The following is a 23,092-nucleotide window of genomic DNA, read 5'->3' as shown; positions in this document are numbered from 1 at the left end:
ACATGAAAAAGCACACCCAGAGGATGCTGGTTTTATTCGGGTACACGTGTGTGAATATACTTTCTCAGTCATGAACTACAACAAATCACGTCACAGGTCAAATTGAACAAACCACTTGTCAGCTGTTCTGAGGATCTCTACTTCAGAAATGACACCAGACTTTGATGCCCTTTCCAAGAGGGGTGACCCGACCCATTGCTCACATTTAAGACTGAAATCACCAAGAGGGGGGTAGGCAAGGCTTATGTTTTCTTTCCGTGTTTTCAAGTCTTTTTTAAATTATCCAGCAATGCACTTGGATACTGGCCTTGTCTCCATTCATTTGACATTGAATGCTTACTACAATGGCTCAGTTTGTACTTTATTTGGGCTGAGATGATTTGAGAACTTTTCATTTGTAGACCATCAACATGAAGTCAAATGTGTCTTCCGAATACTGCCCCCTATCCCTAAGAAGATAAAAAAACATCTCCATTCCTAAAGTTCAATCTGAGTGACACAAATAAGAGAAAAAAGTTTGTTACTCAGGCCCAGAAGCTAGGATATGCATATAATTGGTAGTATTGGCTAGAAAACGCTCTGAAGTTTCTAAAACGGTTAAAATAATGCCTTTGAGTATAACAGAACTGATATGGCAGGCAAAAACCCGAGGAGAATCCATCCGGAATTTTTTTAGGGTCACCACCCATTGAAATGGCTGTCTATGGGAAAATCAAAGGAAATCCTCCCAGATTGCAGTTCCTATGGCTTCCACTAGATGTCAGTCTTTAGAAAGGGTTTCAGGCTTGTTTTTTGAAAAATGAGCTAGAATTTGTAGTTTTTCTAGGTGGCTCTCATTTTGACTGTAGTCTTGTAGCGCACGTGGATGAGGGCGCGCACTTCGTTATTTATCTCCAGTATTGAACACACTATTCTCCGTCTTAAATGTGATAGTTTATTTACATATTAGGTTACCTGAGTATTGATTAGAAATGTTGTTTGAATTGTTTGGACGCAGTTTATTGGTGTAACTTTTGGGATTCCTTTGCATGCGTTTTGAACGAGGGAAACAGGTAGATTACTGAATCAAGCGCGCCAACTGAACTCACTTTTTTGGGATATAAAGGACTTTATTGAACAAAATGACCATTTTTTATGTAGCTGAGACCCTTGGGATTGCAAACAGAGGAAGAGCTTCAACAGTAAGTGATTTATTTTATCTCTATTTCTGACTTTCGTGAAGCCTCTGCTGGTTTGCAAAATGTACGTGGGGCGCTGTCCTCAGATAATCGCAAGGTGTGCTTTTGCCATAAATCCTTTTGAAATCTGACAAAGCGGCTGGATTAACAAGAAGTTAAACTTTTAAATGATGTAAGACACTTGTATTTTCATGAATGTTTAATATTACGTTTTTTGTATTTTGAATTTCGACACCGGATGTTGTCGGTGTGCTGCTAACGGCTTGTCTAGCACAAAGGGTTTAACAGATGTCTGCTGTTTCCAGTCATATAAAAATATTTTTTAATATTTCAAAAGTTTGCCCTTTTTGTGGCTGTCAGTCTGATTGTGGGTAGAGAGAGTACAGTGACAGAATTGTTCTGCAATCTTAGTAGCATATCTACACTACTAGTTGTGTCAACGTGAACAAAGTCTTCATATGTTTTGTCACGCATATAGATGTAGCCCTTCATATTGTCTCAAGGGCCACATTCAGCTTTTGAAACCAAGGTTTCCCACCCCTGCTGTAGTCACTTCCATGCCAGTCAGAAGAACTACGGTCTTTTATCTCTGAACACTCAAAAGCAGCTTTATAAAAAGAAGTGTTCAAGTTATCAATATTCCCAAACCTCCTTTCAAAAATGATAAGTAACTAAAAGAATAATAAATAAATGTAACAAAAAGTTAAATTAAATACAAAAAACAACAATTGATTTATATTGTTTTCTTTTACATATGTTTTATGTTGTTGTACACTTTTTATAATTTTATTTCATGTAACACTCGTCGTTGGAATGAGAAGAGGAGGACCAATGCGCAGCGTGGTAAGTATCCATTTTAATAAGAATACTTGAACAATGAACAAAAACAATGAACCGACAAACGACCGAGACAGTTCCGTATGGTGAAACACAGACACAGAAAATAACCACCCACATAACACAAAGGAACACAGGCTACCTAAATATGGCTCCCAATCAGAGACAACGACTGACACCTGCCTCTGATTGGGAACCATACTAGGCCAAACACAGAAATAGACAACCTAGACATACAACATAGAATGCCCACCCACATCACACCCTGACCAAACAAAACATAGAAACATACAAAGCAAACTATGGTCAGGGCGTGACATTTCATTTGAGATGTCGTGTTAGTGTTGTATTTTATCATATTTGACATTCATTAGAAAACTTGTTTTTTAGAATGAAATAACAAAGTAAAAAAAAAATCAAAAACAGCAACAATTGAACTGCATTCATTTAACACATTTTTCTTCAAAATGCATTAACATGAATGGAGTAGTATTGTTAAAATAAATGCATCAATACTAATATTAAACAAGGATTGCATGGCATACACAAACAAATGTGGATGTTCAACAGCCCCTGTATTTGGTGGTAGGTGGAGCTACAACATTTTCTCCAATCAGCAAGACTGAAAGATTGCTATAGAGATTTTCAATTCTGTCTCTTTTGTGTCATAGATACAGTATTTAAAAGACTAGCTATGTTGTTGCTTTCATCATGTCTCCTCTCAGTCCTTGTTGGTGAGTGCTGTATTCAATTTCATGATTTTAATTCCAACTCCATAATATATTTGATAGTTGTCAAAATCTAGCAAAACAGCAACTTGTTTTTACTTTTCTGACAGGTGTCAGTTTTCAAGATTACATTAATCCCACTAGGCCTATGGTGGTTGGTGTGGAGGGTGATACCATCACACTATCCTGCAGCTACACTGGCTCTGTAAACAATCTACAGTGGTATCGTCAGTATCCCAGGTCTAAACCAGAGTTCCTGATTCTCATCACTAAATCAGGATATGTCCAGAAACCTGTCCCTCCTCGTATGTCAGCTCAGGTTCATACCGACCGTGTGGATCTAGAGATATCTTCTGCTGAAGTGCCAGATTCTGCTCTGTACTACTGTGCCCTGGAGCCCACAGTGAGAGGAAACCCAGACACACTGTACAAAAACCTGTCAAGTGCCTTGGGAAGAAACCAATGATAAAGGGGAGGAGCTACAGTAAGCAGAAATGAATTAAGATACAGCTAGGCAACAGAGGAATAAATTATCATAGCCAAGATTATGTGTCTGTATGCAATGCTGCTGCTCTGCACATTTGTAGGTAAGTGACACACATAAAAAAGGATATTAGGTTTTATGTTTAATTTTATTTTCATTAACGTGTGCATTACAACTAGCCTTTTATTTATACAGATGACAGTTTAGAGAATGCTATTGCTCCTTTAAGAAATGAAGTGCTTGGCTTGGAGGGAACCACTGTCAAGTGTCCTACAACTACTCCTCAACTTCTACAACTGGAAATAGCAGTAGAATCTCATCAAACCAGTGCTGGGAAATGACAATAATCCATCTATGGATGATAGATACAGACTTCCAAGGGAATTGGTAGCCTGGTAGTCTGTTAGGTTATATTGATACAGAGACCAAACGTGTGGATCTGAAGATCTCCTCTGAAGTTACAAACTCTGCTCTGTACTACTGCGCCCTGGAGACCACAGTGACAGGAAACTCAGAAACCTGTCAAGAACCATTGAAGGAACAGACATCCTGTATGACATACATAGATAACATATCTACTGTATGTTAAGGGGAGCGACTTATGGTAGAGGAAGGGCTGAACAGCAGTATAGAAACATAAAAACAGGAGGAAACTTTCAGAGACTGCTGAGATCTTTCTGTCAGTTTGTCTCTGTTTATCTAATATGGTGTTGCTGGATTCTGTATTGTTCCTGACCATATTTATTGATAGGCAATACAATACAATACAATACAATACAATACATGACAATACCATACATTCAATATACTGCATTGCCATAATTGTCCATTTGAAATATATTCAATTTAAATACATTTTCATTAACAATTAAATGTATGTGTATTAAAACTATTCTCTGTGCAGGTGTCGGTTGTGAAGACCTCACTCCACTCAAGAAAGAAGATTGCTGTTTAGAGGGATCCCCTGTTACCCTGTCTTACAACTACTCCAGAACAGCTACTGCTGGAGATGAATTCTATTGGTATCACCAAGACAGGAAAAAGGTGAAAGTTCCTCCCGTACATCTCAGTTTTTTTGTTTGTTTTGTATTTAACCTTAATTTAACTAGGCAAGTCAGAAAAATTCTTATTTACAATGACGGCCTACCCCGGACAAACCCGGATGTTGCTTGGCCAATTGTGCGCCGCACTATGGGACTCCCAACACGGCTGGATGTGATGCAGCCTGGATACAGAGATTATAAAGAAAGCAGATCCTCTGAACACTCAAATATCTACGGAACTCAATGAAGAGTAAACCATTTGGATCTGGAGATCTCCTCTGCTGAAGTGAGACTGCTCTGTACTATTGTGCTCTGAGGCCCACGTTGACATGAAACCCAGAAACACGACAAGAACCTGACTAATAAATTCCTACTAGTAAACACTATGTAATAGGCACGCATCTGCATACAAGTGATCAGATATCATGTTCATGATGATCCATCAATTAAGTCATATTTGTTCATCACAGATGATAATGTTGATGTAATGTGGGTCCATTTACTGAATAGGAGGAGCTAAGATGCGAGGTAGAGAGATGATTCTCCTCTATCTGACTGGAACAGTGGGATGTCTTCAGTTCTGCCTCCTGATAACACACTGTTACACCCATCACCATGTTTCTCTACCCAGTGTTTCTCCTCTCTGCACTTGTTGGTGAGTATTAGTCTTACATTACATACTTTTAGTTTATTCAAGGTAACTGTCAAGTGTTATTTGAAAATAGCACTTCCTACCCAGACTATTTGCACCCCCCCCCCTTATGCTGCTGATACTCTCTGTTATTATCTATTCATAGTCACTTTAAAACTCTGCCTACAAGTATATATTACCTCAATTACCTCGACACCGGTGTCCCCGCTCATATAAATGCCATTGATGCCATGTTTACAGTGATTTAGTAAACCAAACCTTCCTCACCACCACCACACTTCATTAAGAGCCACAGTGGGTTTTATGGCAAAGGGAGGAGCTACAGAAATGATCCTGTTCGTACTGTACATATGATTACAGGAGACATATTTTTGTTAATTAGTTGGTCCAGCATATACAGTAGAAGAATATTAATTGAATATGTGTACCTTTTCAAACATGTATTTTCAAATAAGTTAATCACACTCACTTCATAAAACATTTATGTCATTGTCAATACTTATCATATTATTTGAGCTAGAGGTAGGTGTTTCTCTTTGTCTCTAATGAACTGCAAAGAGTGATAATATAATACTGACAAGGTAATATTGACCAATACATTTCCTCTCTCTGAGCAGGCTCCTCCTTCATGTCTGTCAGTTGATGGTGATATACAGGCTGAGATGGACATGGAAGAGAGAGAGATGATCTCTACCTCTTACTGTAACTCACAGTCACTCTCAGTGTGTTCTGTATAACCATGGTACTCTGTCTGATCATCTGGCTGGATCTTGATGTATTCTACTTCGGTATGATGGAACCTTTTCTCTCTGGTTTATATCATCCTAAACAAACTAAGTGTTGAAGCGTTAAATAGATTGATAACATCAATGCTACAATGTAAGGATTGAAAGGGACATACTCTAAACACATTTGGTTGTCTACCAGACCCAGGGTTGGGGAGTAACTGATTACAAAAAACTACAATAAGTTACATTACCAGCAAAAATATTGTAATCAGATTAGATGATTATTTATTGAATTACTTATAAAATCAGAAAGGATGTTTCAGGGAAGAAAATACATTATGACACCATTCTGTTTTCTTAATGAATTCAATTCAGCATTGAAAAAGGCGCAAGTTTAAGTTTTTTCCACCTAAGTGAGTCCGAACACAAGTCAGAGACCACATGATGACACCAAATGCGCTTGATGGGCCCATTTTTGTCTTATTCACATAGAAATGTGAGATATAGATCTGTCATTCTCATTCAAAGCAAGTCTAAGAAGTGGTAGATCTGTTCTATGTACACTATTTCTATGCTCCATGTTCTTAAGTTTTGTTTTTGCGTCTTTTACTTTCGGTTTTGTACTTCAGCCTCAAACACCTGAAAATACAATATTTTTGGTTATGGAAAATATATTTCACAGCGATTTAGATGGTACAATGATTCTCTACACAATGACTGCTTGATTTGTCACATAAACTGAAATTCGGCAAACTATTCGAATTTTACCAACCAGGAAATGGCAGATAGATTTCTACATATTGCACCTTTAAGGGGAAATACAGTGATGTAAAAAAGTATTTGCCCCCTTTAAAATATTCTCTACTTTTGCATATTTTTTTATAGTGAATGTTATGAGATCTTCAACCAAAACCTGATATTAGATTAAGGGAACTTCAGTGAACAAATAACACAACAACATACTTATTTAATTTATTTTCATAAATTATTTTCACAAAGTAACGCAATAGCCAATGCGCAAGTGTGAAAAAGTAATTTCCCCCTTGCCCTCAATAACTGGTTGTACCACCTTTAGCTGAAATGACTCCAACCAAACGCTTCCTGTAGTTGTTGATCAGTCTCTCACGTCACTGTGGAGGATTTTAGGCCACTCTTCCATGCAGAACTGCTTTAACTCAGCGACATTTGTGGGTTTTCAAGCATGAACTGCTCGTTTCAAGTCCTTCCGCAAAATCTCAATTGGGATTAGGTCTGGACTTTGACTAGGCTATTCCAAAACTTTAAATTAGTTGCATTTTTTTTGCCATTTTCATGTAGACATGATTATGTGTTTTGGAACATTGTCTTGCTGCATGACCCAGCTGTGCTTCAGCTTCAGCTCACAGAGGGATGGCCTGACATTCTCCTGTATAATTCTCTGATAGAGAGCAGACTTCATGGTTCCTTCTATTAAGGCAAGTCGTCCTGAGGTCCTGAGGCAGCAAAGCATCCCCAAACCATCACACTACCACCACCATGCTTGACCATTAGTATAAAGTTCTTACTCTGGAATGTTTGGTATTCGCCAGGCATTTGTTGACAATTTCACCAGACATTTGTTGTGTTGTTTTGATTCCTTAGAGGATTAAGGGCAGTACTTGTCTTATTCTTCTCCATTGTTTTTTGTGACGAGCATACATTTTGAGACAATATCAATAGAGGGCTGTCATGAGCTGAATTGTCTCTATTCAGAACTACTGCAAAGTCATGAAGATGACATTGAGCAGCGATCCAATCCAGAAATCCCTAATGCTGACTGGTTAAAAGTGCATTCAAACCGGTGTCCATTCCACAAGTTACCACCATCTAAATCTATGACGTTAAAATGCCTATTTACTCTGTTCTCACTGCACAATCCGCTGTCTCATCATCCTAGGCAGGGAAGCTATTAACTTGATCTCCACTAAAAAAAGCATCTAGACATTATCTCACATTTCTTTTAGACTACCAGTCAGTTGAATTTGTGGAGAGATTTGATGCCCATCTCGATGCAGACTCTAAGTCAGTCCCCTTGACAATCCGGAGGTTGCAGCTGTCTGACTCTGCTGTGTACTACTGTGCTGTGACAACAGGATATACAGCCACCTTCCAGAAACGATTTGATAGTGTGATATACAGTAAGACTCTTAGAGAGCCTGGTGTATGCTCCTCCTCAATGATTCCTAAGGCAGAATGAAAGAAGTGGTTTCACAAGCCTATGACTGTCACACCAGCCTTCACTTTGTCTCCCCCTCCTGTCCAGCTCAGGCGTTCGGCGTCGCCGGCCTTCTAGCAGCTGCCGAACCTGTTGCTGGGAAACGCCCTTCACTCATAAACCTTGTCTCTTCATCATTACACACACCTGGTTCCAATCCCCACTCTATCACTGTATATATACTCCCTCTGCAATTTGTCTTTGTTGGTCATTGTAAATGTTGCTTGTTTTCCTGAGAGGAATCTCTCCTACTATTTCCTGTGTACTATATTATTATGCACCTTGGGTTTCGTCCCGCGTTTATAATTATAGCGCTTTAATAGACTCAATAAACTAACCTGTGACTGCCTCTTGCTTACTCCTCTCTACACTTGTGACAATGACACAAGTTTGCTCTCTCCTCACCTACCCATCTTTCAGTAGGCATGCACTCCTTGATGAGAAATGTACTGATTCTTGCTGTATTTTTTTATGGTATGATATTATTTTCCGTATTAATTTACTGCCTTTGCTCCAGTCCCTTTCTTTTTTCAAACGTATTTTTCAGTATAACACTGCCAGTATTAAATTCATATGTTTTTATATTTTCTCCTTAATACAAATGTGTATTACATTATTTTCCAGAATGCAGAGGAGAAGACTCAGTCATTCAGCCACCAGGAGATGTGATCGCTACTGAGGGAGAACAGGTCACACTGGACTGTCAATTTGATGCATTTGATACTGTTCTGGTATAAGCATGAAGTAAATGGCTTCCCAAAGTTCACCCTGGGGCGCTTTTCTTTTGGAACGACAAATGCCTCTGGGTTCAGCGAGAGATTTGATTCCCATCTCAATGCAGACTCCAAATCAGTCCCCTTGATTATTAAGTGGGTACAGCTGTCTGACTTTGCTGTGTGCTACTGTGGTCAGAATGATCAGTGTATTGGTCATTCTGATTATGACTACAGGTAAACAATACCTAAACATTTGAACTCCTTGCATCCTTATAATCAGATTATTACATTATGGTATTGGTAGTTAAACATATTTTGATAAAGTTAAGTCATTTACATGTGAAAAATATGCATGTGTTTTCAATCAGCTTTATTATGTATTTTTCTTCCTGCAGGAATGGTATCTGGAGACAGTGTGACTCCTGACAAGGAGGAGTACACCCCCACTGAGGGATCATCAGTGTCTCTGAGATGTACATATGAAACAAGAAGCGATTATATTCTACTTTACTGGTACCGGCATTATCCTAACCAGGCTCCTCAGTTTCTACTGTATAAAGGTGCTAGATCACAGAGCGGAAGTGAACACATCTCTGATAAGAGATACATCCAAAATGTCTCGGACATCAACTGAACTGGTCATAACAAGCCTAACCCTGGCAGACACAGCTCTCTACTACTGTGCTCTCAGGGAATATACACAGTGATACGAAGTCTATTAGATGCTGTACAAAAACATGCAGATCAAAAATCCTTTGTTGTTGTGTGGATCAACAACAATTTGATATCATAATGGCAGAGGTTAAGATCAGAGAACTGTAGTCACACCTGTGCTGTGTGCAATCACCAGGTGGACTAGTGTTTCTCTGTCTTCATATTCAATGAACTGTGAGAAATATGTATTCTTCACTTTTCAATCAGTAGTCTTCAATTTAATTTAGACAGGTATTTTTTAATATTGTTTGGAAAAGCACTTGGGAATATGACAAAGTGCTAAAATATTGATGTTTGTAGTTATCCCTCCTCACAATTCACACCGCTTGGTGGTGTAGTATGAAAGTCAACCTGAAGGGGACAACCTAACAAAGCTCACACACCCCTGAATCAGAGGATGCCATACAGACAGACATCTCCCCATGGTCTACTACTGCATGTAATACAGAACAACATGAAGCATCAACAGTAGGACAGAGGGTGTCAAAGCTCTGTGATAGATAGATCAACATTGTTCAGCTCCTTACCTTGTCCACTTCAAACTGACTGACTAGTCATGAGAAATTGGCTGATCCTGCATGTTCTGGCTGCATGCTGCTTTGGTATAACATCACTCTGTTCATCTGTCTCTTTCTGTGCATTTGTTCATTTATTTATATACATTATTATTACAGCATGTAGCTCCTATAATTTGTGACATTTGTTTTACTCTATTTTTCTCACAGAACTGATAGCTGCGAATGAAATTACTTCTTTAAGCCATGAAGTCATCAAGTCAGAGGAAGAATCTGTGACTCTGAGCTGTTCATATGATACAAGCAAAAACGGACCTTGGCTTTACTGGTACAGGCAATATCCTAACCAGGCTCCTCAGTTTCTACTCTATAAAGGTGCCAGATCAAGTACCAGTGAATATATTCCTGATAAGAGATACACATCCAAAACGTCTCAGAAATCAACTGAACTGATCATACAACATCTAACCCTGGCAGACACAGCTCTCTACTACTGTGCTCTTGACTCAACACAGTGATACAAAGTGTATAAAGCACTGTACAAATACTTGCAGACCAAAAATGCTTTGTTGTTGTCTGGAGCATAATTATACATCAACCACAATTTGATATCATATGACAGAGGTTTAGATCAGAGAAGTGTGGTCACACCTGTGCTGTGTGCACACACCAGGCGATATAGTGTTTCTCTCTTCTTCACTCTAGTAGGTAGAGTTTGGTACGAGGGTTTTGACGTGGATGGTAGTCGGTAGCTGGTGTTCCAGTTGTATCAGCCCCCAGTCGTGGACCAAGGTTGACAGCAGGACAGAGGGTGTCAAAGCTCTGTGATAGATAGATCAACATTGTTCTGCTCCTTACCTTGTCCACTTCAAACTGACTGACTAGTCATGAGAAATTGGCTGATCCTGCATGTTCTGGCTGCATGCTGCTTTGGTATAACATCACTCTGTTCATCTGTCTCTTTCTGTGCATTTGTTCATTTTATTTATATACATTATTATTATATGTTGTGAAGATGTATGTATCTTCCTTTTCAGGGTGCAGAGCAGAATAGAATGTAAGACAGCCAACAGAAGATGTAATGGTCGTAGAAGGACAACTAACAACAATCACTTTTCTATTTGATAAAACTTCTCAATCACCATATCTCTTCTGGTACAAACAACTAGCAAATGTCAACCCCATGTTTATGCTGAGAAGGGATACGTTTTCAACTGGGGAAACTACTACAGAGTTCAAAGAGAGATAGGATGCCCGTCTGAACTTCACAGCAAAGTCAGTCCCCTTGATTATCCAGTATTAGGCTGGACACATTACATTTTTAACATTACTTTTTCTTATAAAAGCTAGTTCATTGCAAAATATTAATACAATATTACCATATGTCCCAGCTGCTTGCCGTAGTTTTGAAGTATTCACGAAAAAAACAGGCCTTAGTTTAGGGCTTTTTTCACCCTGGCAGCTCCTATTAGCTCTATTGAGCACCGTGGCACCAACTCGCCTTCCGAACGTTCTATTCCCAGCTGATTGTTCTACGTCATAATGCCTGCTTTGCTATTGTTGGCAATGAGACCTGCCCACGTTGTTGTTAGTTAAAATGTAAACAACAACAAAAAATGACTCATGGAACTCTGAGTTCGTCCCCATGTTTCCTATAGCGAAATATAGGTATGTCTGTCTATTTTGCCAAATATCTCGCAATGTGTATCTTTCGATTTTTTCGATTTGGACACAATTTTAAACATGATTATCTCCTCTTTCTAATTATGTAAGGCTGGGCAGTGTACTCTGCTGTCATCGATCGCTAGACCAGAAATAGTCAAAAGTTGACATTTTTTCCCTAGTTCCTCGTTATGCAGACATAAGCACACTTGGCACCATCGAGGTGAGGATGTTTACTTTCTACACAAGATGTTATTTTTCAGTTTCATCCTAAGAACAGATTGTAATGGTCAAATAAAAAAGGGATTCATTTTTTGGTGCCATTTAGGCAAAATGGAATTCTAAGCATCATAAAAGAATATCTGAACGTTTTCACATGAAAAAATGTGTTTATTATACTCACTTCATGGAACATTCATGTAATTGATAATTGCTTTAGGCTACCTCCATTTTCATGTGAGCTAAACGTCAGACTGTTTTGGTCTTCCAGAGGGCACAGGAGACCATGTCCAACAGCAACCAGAAGGTTTGATTTCTACAGGAGGACTGATAACACTGAATTGTCAATATAACACCACCAGTGCTAATAATGCATATCTATATTAGTACAAACATGGAACAAATGACTTCCCTAAATATATGCTGAGCCGTTATTCTTTTGGATCTGGAGACAATGTTGCAGGGTTCAAGGAGAGATTCAATGCAAGTCTAAATGACAAGATACAATCAGTCCCCTTGACGATCCAGAGGTTTCAGTTGTCTGTGTACTACTGTGCTCTGAGGCCCACTGTGACAACAGCATATACAGCCCCCTGGCAAAAACACTGTGTGTGCACGTGGGTGCGTGTGGTGTGACGTTTTTTAAGTAAAGGTGAGGTGTTGCATAATTGAGGCAGAGGAAAGGAAATGCCTTTTATAGCTGACAGTGAGAAACCAGGGGAGTCATTCTGTCATAACTATACGTGTATTCACTCTTTTCACTGTGTTAAATAACACTTACCAGCATGTTACTAGGATACGTTTTAATATTAGCAATAGTGGGTGCTATTCTTCATATCCAATCACTGTGGATGAAGTTACTGAACCAAGTTATATTTTAGCGCCTGGCTACGCAGACGCTCATTGGCGCGCGTGAGCAGTTTGAATGAAATTATTCAATTACATGTATGTGTAAATTTGTTTTGCAACGCTTGCGAGCTGTGTGGTCAGCATGTTAGCGTTACCCAGAAAGATTCACAGCTTTAATCGCTGCCAAAGGGGATTGTAACATGTATTGACTCAGGGGTTTGAATACTTATGTAAATGAGATGTTTCTGTAGAAAAAAAAGAAGGAGTGAAGGGAAGTGCTGCTAAGGTACAGAATAGTAGATTTTCGTAGACAGAAGGAGCTCTTTGGTAAAAGGGGTAATTACAGTCATCCAAAAGAAAGGAGGACCAAGGCACTCTTCATATAGTTAATTAAAATGCCTTTATTTGTATGCCATGTTCAATGGAAACAAAGTTTAAAAACTCTGACACGTTTCGGCAGCATGGCCTTCGTCGGGAGTACAAGGATATGATAATACAATGTCGTATTTCTTCAATCAACCCTGATTTGAAAAAAAGTGAAATACTGAAGACACGCCACCAAAAATGCATCTCAAGGCTAGAAGCATCAGAACCCCTAGAAAGGTAGTTCTAACCTTGAATTTAATTGGGCAAAGTGTTATGAATAGGATATCATCTATTTCACAGTACACCAGAATACAGAATACATGGACCACAACTGTCTAAACATACCTGAGGGCAACAGAGCAAAAAGTCCACTAGATGACAGCAAAGGGACCTCTGTGACCCTTAGTGGCCTGTAGTTTGTAAACACCCAAACTTTCCCTTTGGTTTAGCTGTTTCTAAATGAGGCCAGAAAACGATCAATACCCATAGCTTGTAGGGAGGCAGGGTTGCCATGGTGTAAGCACTTGTAGTGGCTTGCCGTAAGTCGCTCTGGATAAGAGCGTCTGCTAAATGACTTAAATGTAAATGTAAATGTATTGGGTAGTCTTCATTGGCTACCCTTATGGCACACTTGTGTTCCGCTAAGCGGTCCTGAAGGCGTCTCTTTGTCCATCCAATGTAGAACACCTTGCACTGTGGACATATTTCTGTATTTCATTTTCAGTAAATTTACAAACATTTCTAAAAACATGTTTTCACTTTTTCATTATGGTGTATTGCGTGTAGATATGTGAGAGAAAAATCAATTTAATACAATTCTATTTCAGGCTGTAACACAAAATAAATTGGAATAAGTCAATTGGTATGAATTCTTTCTGAAGGCACTCTTTCTGTTAAGAACAAAAAAATCTTATTTACTATGGCGGCCTACCCCGGCCAAACCCTAATGACGCTAGGCCAATTGTGCGCTGCCCTATGGGACTCATTTAAATGTATAATAGTAAATATTTTAACGCAAGCAGCTGGCAGGTAGATCCGTCTCCGATCGCAGTCAGAGTAAATGGTTACATGTTCCTTATATAGTGGGAGGTGATAATATAATCATATTGTTTACACAACAGTTATTTTATTCTCTAAAGGATCGGTGGGTCCCCCGTGGGACGGTTGAGCTAACGTAGGCTAATGCGATTAGCAGGAGGTTGTAAGTAACATAAAATTTTTCCAGGACATAGACATATCGGACATTGGCAGAAAGCTTAAATTATTGTTAATCTAACTGCACTGTCCAATTTACAGTAGCTATTACAGTGAAATAATATCATGCTATTGTTCGAGGAGAGTGCACAGTTATGAACTTGAAAATGTATTAATAAACCAATTAGGCACATTTGGGCAGTCTTGATACAACATTTTGAACATAAATGCAATGGTTCATTGGATCAGTAGAAAACTTTGCAAATACACTGCTGACATCCAGTGGCCAACATATAAATTGCGTCTGGGCTGGAATAATGTATTTTGGACTTTCTCTTGCATTTTAAAGATGATGGTACAAAAAAATAACAGCATTTTATGTTTTATTCGTTGTATTATCTTTTACCAGATCTAATGTGTTATATTCTCCTACATTCATTTAACATTTCCACAAACTTCAGTGTTTCCTTTCAATTGGTATCAAGAATATGCATATCCTTGCATCAGGTCCTGAGCTACAGGCAGTTAGATTTGGGTGTGTCATTTTAGGCAAAAATGTAAAAAAAGGGGTGGATCCTTATACAGGAAAAAAGGGTGGATCCTTATACAGGAAAAAAGGGGTGGATCCTTATACAGTTCGAGAAGACAATGTCCTTGTATTAAGGTGCAGACATAACAGGAGTCTATGAAAGACCTAACATCACAGATCAACACAGAACAGAGCATAACCCTTGAGAAGTTACAACATCTCACTCAAATTCTGCCACAACAATTCCCCCTTTGATGCATAAGCACCACCATCCATGATATAGCTGAGCGGTTGTCAGACAGAACTTGAAACCTTCTGGTTTACGGGAAATTGGCATTTTACACAGAAAGGGGAGGTCTGAATGGATCTCCTGAAACGTAACTTAATAATAATAATCTGGGGAAAAGGGAGGTTCAAAGGGATGACAGTAGGCACCAGTGGTGGTTGGTGCCATTTAAAATGAGGGAGGACGATACATTTTTTTACAAGCATGGCCTTATTTCTTTTACAGAATATTGGATGACTGTTATTTATATTCCATTCACCAAGTAAAATGTAACATCGATAGGTTTAGGCTACTACATGATACTTGGATTTTTGTGATACCCATCATGAAGTCGGGCGTCGGGCTTGCAGCCATAAGAAGTTAACAGTATCTGCTGTTTGTTTTATCTGTTTAACCTGTCTAGGATCAGCGTGGCGCTAGCGGCACTCCCCCCCCCCCCCCACTGAAAAACCAGTGCCGCGAAATTCAAAAAAAATATTTTTTTAAAATATTTAACTTTCACACATTAAAGTCCAATACAGCTAATGAAAGACACAGATCTTATGAATCCAGTCAACATTTCCGATTTTTAAAATGTTTTACAGGGAAGACACAATATGTAAAGATGTACATCTATTACCTAAAAACACATTAGCATATTCCACCATCTTTTATTTGTCCACCAACACCAGTAGCCATCACCAATTCGGCTAAACTAAGATATTTATAGCCCCTAACCAACAAAAAAACTCATTAGATGACAGTCTGATAACATATTTATGGTATGGGATAGGTTTTGTTAGAAAAAAGTGCATATTTCAGGTATATGGCATAGTTTACAATTGCACCCACCATCACAAATGGACTAGAATAATTACAATGAGCAACGTGTTTACCTAACTACTAATCATCAAACATTTCGTAAAAATACACAGCATACACGAATCGAAAGACACAGATCCTGTGAATACAGACAATATTTCAGATTTTCTAAGTGTCTTACAGCGAAAACACAATAAATCGTTATATTAGCTTAGCACATAGCAATTAGCAGCCCAGCATTGATTCTAGCCAAAGTGAGCGATAAAAGTCAACATCGCCAAAAGATATTAATTTTTTCACTAACCTTCTCAGAATTCTTCCGATGACACTCCTGTAACATCACATTACAACATGCATATACAGTTTGATCGAAAATGTTTATATTTAGCCACCAAAATCATGGTTAGACAATGTGAAATGTAGACAAGCTGGTAAAGAAAACGTCCTTGCGCCACTTAGACAGTGATCTACTCTTATACATAAATACTCATAAACGTGACTAAAAAATATAGGGTGGACAGGGATTGATAGACAATTTAATTCTTAATACAATTGCGTTATTACATTTTTTAATTTATCCTTACTTTTCAATACAGTTTGCGCCAAGCGAAGCTACGTCAAAAAACATGGCGTCCTAAGCCACTAAAATGTTTCGACAGAAACACGATTTATCATAATAAAAATGTCCTACCTTGAGCTGTTCTTCCATCAGTATCTTGGGCAAAGGATCCTTTCTTGGGAGAAATCGTCTTTTGGTGGAAAGCTGTCCTCTTGCCATGTGGAAATGTCAACTACGTTCGGGATGAACTGAAAAGCGTGACCAACTTTTCACATCGTTGCAAAAATAAATGTCCCAAAATCGCACTAAACGGATATAAATTGCTATAAAACGCTTTAAATTAACTACTTTGTGATGTTTGTAACTCCTATAACGAGTGAAAAGATGACCGGAGAAATATAACAGGCTAAACTAACGCTTGGAACAGGAGAGGGTCGGTGTCTTCCACGCGCGTTACGCAGCAAGAAAAGACTTGCTAGCTAAAGGTTTTTTTCATTTGTAGGGCCTGTGAACGAGCAATCGAGCCCGTTGGAATCGTCATCACGTAAAGGCATCCAGGGGAAGACGTAAGAAGTGTCCGTATAGTCATAGCAACGACAGTGCCCGTTTAAATGACTTCAGAAAAGTGGCCAACGTTTCTCAAATCTGACTCCATGTCAGGGAAATTGCTGTAGAATGGGCTCTGTTCCACTTAGAGACAAAATTTCAACTCCTATAGAAACTATAGACTGTTTTCTATCCAATAATAATAATAATATGCATATTGTACGATCAAGGATTTTGTGGGAAGCCGTTTAAAAAATTAGCCACATTAGCATAAATAGTCTAAACAGCGCCCCCATCCCCAACAGGTTAACTTCTTCTGGCTGCAAGCCCGACGTCGGTACACTTATGACAACAGCCAGCTCAAGTGCAGGGCGCGAAATTCAAAATATATATTTTTTAAATATTTAACTTTCACACATTAACAAGTCCAATACAGCATATGAAAGGTACACATCTTGTGAATCCAGCCAACATGTCCGATTTTTAAAATGTTTTACAGCGAAAACACCACGTATATTTATGTTAGCTCACCACCAAATACAAAAAAGGACAGACATTTTTCACAGCACAGGTAGCATGCACAAAGCCAACCTAACTAACCAAGAACCAACCAAACTAACCAAGAAACAACTTCATCAGATGACAGTCTTATAACATGTTATACAATAAATCTATGTTTTGTTCGAAAAATGTGCATATTTCAGGTATAAATCATAGTTTACATTGCAGCTACAATCAGAAATTGCACCGAAAGCAGCCATAATAATTACAGACACCAACGTCAAATACCTAATTACTCATCATAAAACATTTCTGAAAAATACATAGTGTACAGCAAATGAAAGACAGGCATCTTGTGATTCCAGCCAATATTTCCGATTTATTAAGTGTTTTACAGCGAAAACACAATATAGCGTTATATTAGCTTACCACAATAGCCAGAAACAAGCTGCAAGCCCATCATGAAGTTAAATATTTAAAAAAAATATATTTTGAATTTCGTGCCCTGCACTTTGAGCTGGCTGTTGTCATAAGTGTACCGGCGTCGGGCTTGCAGCCATAAGAAGTTAACTTCTTTGATATAGGGGGCAGCATTTTCACTTTTGGATGAATTGCGTGCCCATAGTGAACTGCCTCCTACTCTGTCCCAGATGCTAATATATGCATATTATTATTACTATTGGATATAAAACACTCTGAAGTTTGGTGTGTCCAGGTGTGTGGGACGCTAACGTCCCACTTGGCCAAAAGCCAGTAAAAATGCAGCGCGCCAAATTCCAATATATTACTATAAAAATCAATCTTTCATGAAATTACACAAATTAAAGCTACACTTGTTGTGAATCCAACCAACATGTCTGATTTCAAAAATAATTTACGGTGAAAACACACCAAACGATTATGTTAGGTCAGTACATAGCCACAGAAAAACACAGCCATTTTCCCAGCCAAAGATAGTAGTAACAAAAAGCAGAAATAGAGATAAAATTAATCACTAACCTTTGATGATCTTCATCAGATGACACTCATAGGACATCATGTTACACAATACATGTATGTTTTGTTCGATAATGTGCATATTTATATCCACAAATCTCAGTTTACATTGGCGCCATGTTCAGAAATGCTTCCAAAATATCCGGAGAAATTACAGAGAGCCACGTCAAATAACAGAAATACTCATCATAAACTTTGATGAAAGATACATGTTTTACATAGAATTAAAGATACACTTGTTCTTAACCTGATGGGGATAGGGGGTGCTGTTGTCACTATTTATGGAAATCGTGTAATTTTTGAAACGGCTTCCTACAAAATTCTTGATCGTGCAATATGCATATTATTATTATTATTGGATAGAAAACAGTCTATAGTTTCTATAGGAGTTGAAATTTTGTCTCTAAGTGGAACAGAAGTCATTCTACAGCAATTTCCCTGACATGGAGTCAGATTTCAGAAATGTTGGCCCCTGTTCTGGAGTCAGTTTTAAGTCCAATGTTATTCTTATGAGTATACGGACACTGCTTACGTCTTCCCCTGGATGCCTTTACGTGATGACGATTTGAATGGGGTCGATTGCGCAATCACAGGCAATATAAATAAAAAAACCCTGTAGCTAAGAACTCTTTTCTTGCTGCATCATGCGCGTGGCGGCCACCGACCCGCGCTTGTTCCAAGCATTAGTGTAGGGAGTAAAATTACTCTGGTCATGTTTCTACTCGTTATAGGAGTTAAAAACATCATAAGGTAGTTAATTTAAAGCGTTTTATAGCAATTTATATCCGTTTAGTGCGATTTTGGGACATTTATTTCTGAGACGCTGTGAATCTCTGGGCACGCTTCCAATTCATGCCGAACGCAGTTGGCATTTCCACATGGCAAGAGGACAGCTTTCCACCAAAAGACGATTACACCCAAGAAAGGATCCTTTGCCCAAGATACTGATGGAAGAACAGCTCAAAGTAGGAACAATTTATTATGATAAATCGTGTTTCTGTCGAAAAATGTTAGTGGCTTAGGACGCCATCTTTTTTGACGTAGCTTCGCTTGGCGCAAACTGTATTGAAAAGTAAGGATAATTTAAAAAATGTAATTCCGCGATTGTATTAAGAATTAAATTGTCTATCAATCACTGTCCACCCTATATTTTTTAGTCACGTTTATGAGTATTTATGTATAAGAGTAGATCACTGTCTAATATGGAGCACGGCATTTTCTGACCAGCTCGGCTACTTTTCTCATTGTATAACCACGATTTTGGTGGCTAAATATCCACATTTTCGAACAAACTGTATATGTATGTTGTAATATGATGTTACAGGAGTGTCATCTGAAGAATTCTGAGAAGGTTAGTGAAAAAATTAATATCTTTTGGCGATGTTGACGTTATCGCGCTCTTTGGCTAGAATCAATGCTGGGGTAACGTTTGCATATGTGGTATGCTAATATAACGATTTATTGTGTTTTCGCTGTAAGACACTTAGAAAATCTGAAATATTGTCTGTATTCACAGGATCTGTCTCTTTCGATTAGTGTATGCTGTGTATTTTTACGAAATGTTTTATGATTAGTAATTAGGTAAGACACGTTGCTCTATCTATTTATTCTAGTCGATTTGTGACGGTGGGTGCAATTGTAAACTATGATATCTACCTGAAATATTCACATTTTTCTAACAAAACCTATCCTATACCATAAATATGTTATCAGACTGTCATCTGAGGAGGTTTTTTCTTGGTTAGTGGCTATCAATATCTTAGTTTAGCCGAATTGGTGATAGCTAGTGGTGTTGGTGGACAAAGAAAAAATGGTCTCTTTTGCTAAGGTGTTTACCTAATAGATTTACATATTGTGTCTTCCCTGTAAAACATTTTAAAAATCGGACATGTTGGCTGGATTCACACGATCTGTATCTTTCATTAGCTGTATTGGACTTGTTAATGTGTGAAAGTAAAATATTTTAAAAAATATTTTTTTTTTGAATTTCGCGCCCTGGCTTTTCAGTGGGGGGGGGGGGGGGGGGGGGCCGCTAGCGGCACCCCAGTCCTAGACAGGTTAATGCAACCGCTGTGTCAGATTTAAAAAAAACTTTACAGAAAAAGCAAACCATGCAATAATCTGAGACGGCGCTCAGATATAAACAACATTTCTCCGCCATGTTGGAGTCAACAGAAATACGAAATTACATCATAAATATTCCCTTACCTTTGATAATCTTCATCAGAATGCAGTGCCAGGAATCCTAGTTCCACAATAAATTGTTGTTTTGTTCGATAATGTCCATTAATTATGTCCAAGTGGCTACTTTTGCTAGCACGTTTAGTACACGTCCAAACGCTCGCGCAGGTCCAGGCGAACGTCGGACGAAAACTTAAAAAAGTTATATTACAGGTCGAATAAACTTGTCAAACTAAGTAGAGAATCAATCTTCAGGATGTTGTTATCATAAATATTCAATAACGTTCCAACCGGAGAATTCCTTTGTGTCTACAGAAGTAATGGAACGCAAGGCGATATCATGTGGAATGCGCTTGACCAGGAACTGGCACTTTGCCAGACCACTGACTGAAACAGCTCCCATCCGGCCCCACATCACAGTAGAGGCTTCATTCAACGTTCTACAGACTGTTGACATCTAGTGGAAGGTGTAGGAAGTGCAAACAGATCCATATCTTACTGGGATTTGAATAGGCGATGAGTTGAAAATCGACCAGCCTCAGATTTCTCACTTCCTGTTTGGATTTTTTCTCAGGTTTTTGCCTGCCATATGAGTTCTGTTATACTCACAGACATCATTCAAACAGTTTTAGAAACTTCAGAGTGTTTTATATCCAATAGTAATAATAATATGCATAGATTAGCATCTGGAACAGAGTAGGAGGCAGTTCACTCTGGGCACGCTATTCATCCAAAGTGAAAATGCTGCCCCCTATCCTAGAGAAGTTAAGGGCAGTAATTGCCTAATTCATACATTTTGAGACAATACCAATAGAGGGCAGTCATGAGCTGAAATGTCTCTATTCAGAACTACTGCAAAATCAGGAAGATGACATTTAGCATCAATCCAACCCAGAACTCAAATACCCAACCACCTTTAGTGTAGAGAGGTGGAGCTACAAAGTCAATGAGTGCTTTGACACGACAGTATGTAGTCTACAATATGTTTGAGGAGAGGATAGTGATGCATACGTTAAGGAAAATAAAACTAAACTTAAAATATATAATTTTTTAATGCATTATTATTAGGAAAGTGTCACTTATCTACAAATGTGCAGAGCAGCAGCACTGCATACAGAAACATCATCTTGGCTATCTCTCAATATTTGCTCCTCTCTTGCTTTGATGCAGCTCCTCCCATTCTCATTGGTTCATTTCCATGGCATTTGACATGGAATTTTGCTTTTTTCAATAGTCATTGGTAAGTGAATAAGTTTTGCATTTTGCCATTTTGGATTGTACACATATGTCGATATAGCATTTACGGTACATGAATTGCAATATGATTTATTCAAAACATGTTTAACATTATTTATTTCAGGTTGCAGTTATAGGGAGGAAATAATATCCGCCACAACTGAAGAGCTTGTATTTGAGGGTGAAGGTATTACTTTATCCTGCAACTATACTGGCTCCTACAGTACTGATACTTTACTGTGGTACCAACAATACCCCAGATCAAAACCAGAATTCTTTCTCCTCCTCACTGAAGGAGGGTTAAAGACACATAATAAATCAACCCATCCTCGACTGTCTGTTAAACTGAATGATGACAAGACCCATGTGGATCTGAAGATCTTCTCTGCTGAAGTGACAGACTCTGCTCTGTACTACTGTGCCATGCAGTCCACAGTGACAGGAAACCCAGAAACACTGTACAAAAACATGACAACATGTAGAAAGAAAGACAACAGAAAGTATTTCACTTTGGTGTCAAGAGGGGCTGTATAATCAAAGATCTTATGGGAAGCTATTATTCAGGAAGTAGCTAGTTAGTCAGTGCTGTTTGTCTGTCTGTCTGTGTTTCTGTGTTTCTCAAAGGTCTAGCAAGATGATACTCTACTCATGTGTTCTATTTTCAGCTTTTTTAGGTGAGTTATTATATGATTGAAATCCTTGCTTTCATCTTTGAAGATTATTTGACAGTGAATGAAGAACATATTTTTATCCATAAAATATATCATAGTACAATAGTATCATATATGTTAAATTCACATTTTTAACAGCTATGGAAAATGTGTTACATGTCAGTTACAACTATAATTTTTATTGTTACATTTGTTGCAGGAAACAGTTTTGGTTATTCAATAAACCCTGCTACTACTGAAGAGCTTGTTCAGGAGGAAAATTATGTAAATCTCTCCTGCAAATATGATGGCAATGTCTACAATCTACAGTCGTACCGCCAATATCACAGATCCAAACCAGAATTCCTCCTGTACATCACACCAGAGGGGTTAGTAATTACAGCTACTCCCCCACATCCTCGTCTGACAGTTTCCATTGACAAAGTGGAAAAACGTGTGGATCTGAAAATCTCCTCTGCTGTAGTGACAGACTCTGCTCTGTACTACTGTGCCCTGATGCCCACAGTGACAGGAAACACAGAAATACTGTACAAAAACATGTCAAATGCCATGGAAATGAACCAATGAGAATGGGAGGAGCTGCATCAAAGCAAGAGAGGAGCAAATATTGAGAGATAGCCAAGATGATGTTTCTGTATGCAGTGCTGCTGCTCTGCACATTTGTAGAT

The 23,092-nt window shown here is 38.4% G+C and overlaps 1 protein-coding gene across 1 annotated transcript; it reads left to right on the top strand.

Annotated features, from left to right (window-relative positions):
- Positions 1-2,891: 2,891 nt before the first annotated feature.
- Positions 2,892-23,091, top strand: LOC129813496 (uncharacterized). The gene is made up of 5 exons (XM_055865796.1): positions 2,892-3,186; positions 4,132-4,271; positions 10,179-10,342; positions 22,378-22,427; positions 22,624-23,091. The coding sequence occupies exons 1-5, from the start codon at positions 2,892-2,894 to the stop codon at positions 22,989-22,991; spliced, it is 1,017 nt and encodes a 338-aa protein (XP_055721771.1). The 3' UTR covers positions 22,992-23,091.
- The last annotated feature ends 1 nt before the right edge of the window (position 23,092 follows it).

The sequence above is a fragment of the Salvelinus fontinalis genome, chromosome 17 (assembly GCF_029448725.1).
Source record: "Salvelinus fontinalis isolate EN_2023a chromosome 17, ASM2944872v1, whole genome shotgun sequence".
Taxonomy (NCBI): domain Eukaryota; kingdom Metazoa; phylum Chordata; class Actinopteri; order Salmoniformes; family Salmonidae; genus Salvelinus; species Salvelinus fontinalis.
Note: the sequence above shows the minus strand (reverse complement) of the source record. Positions and strands in the feature narration are given on the sequence as shown.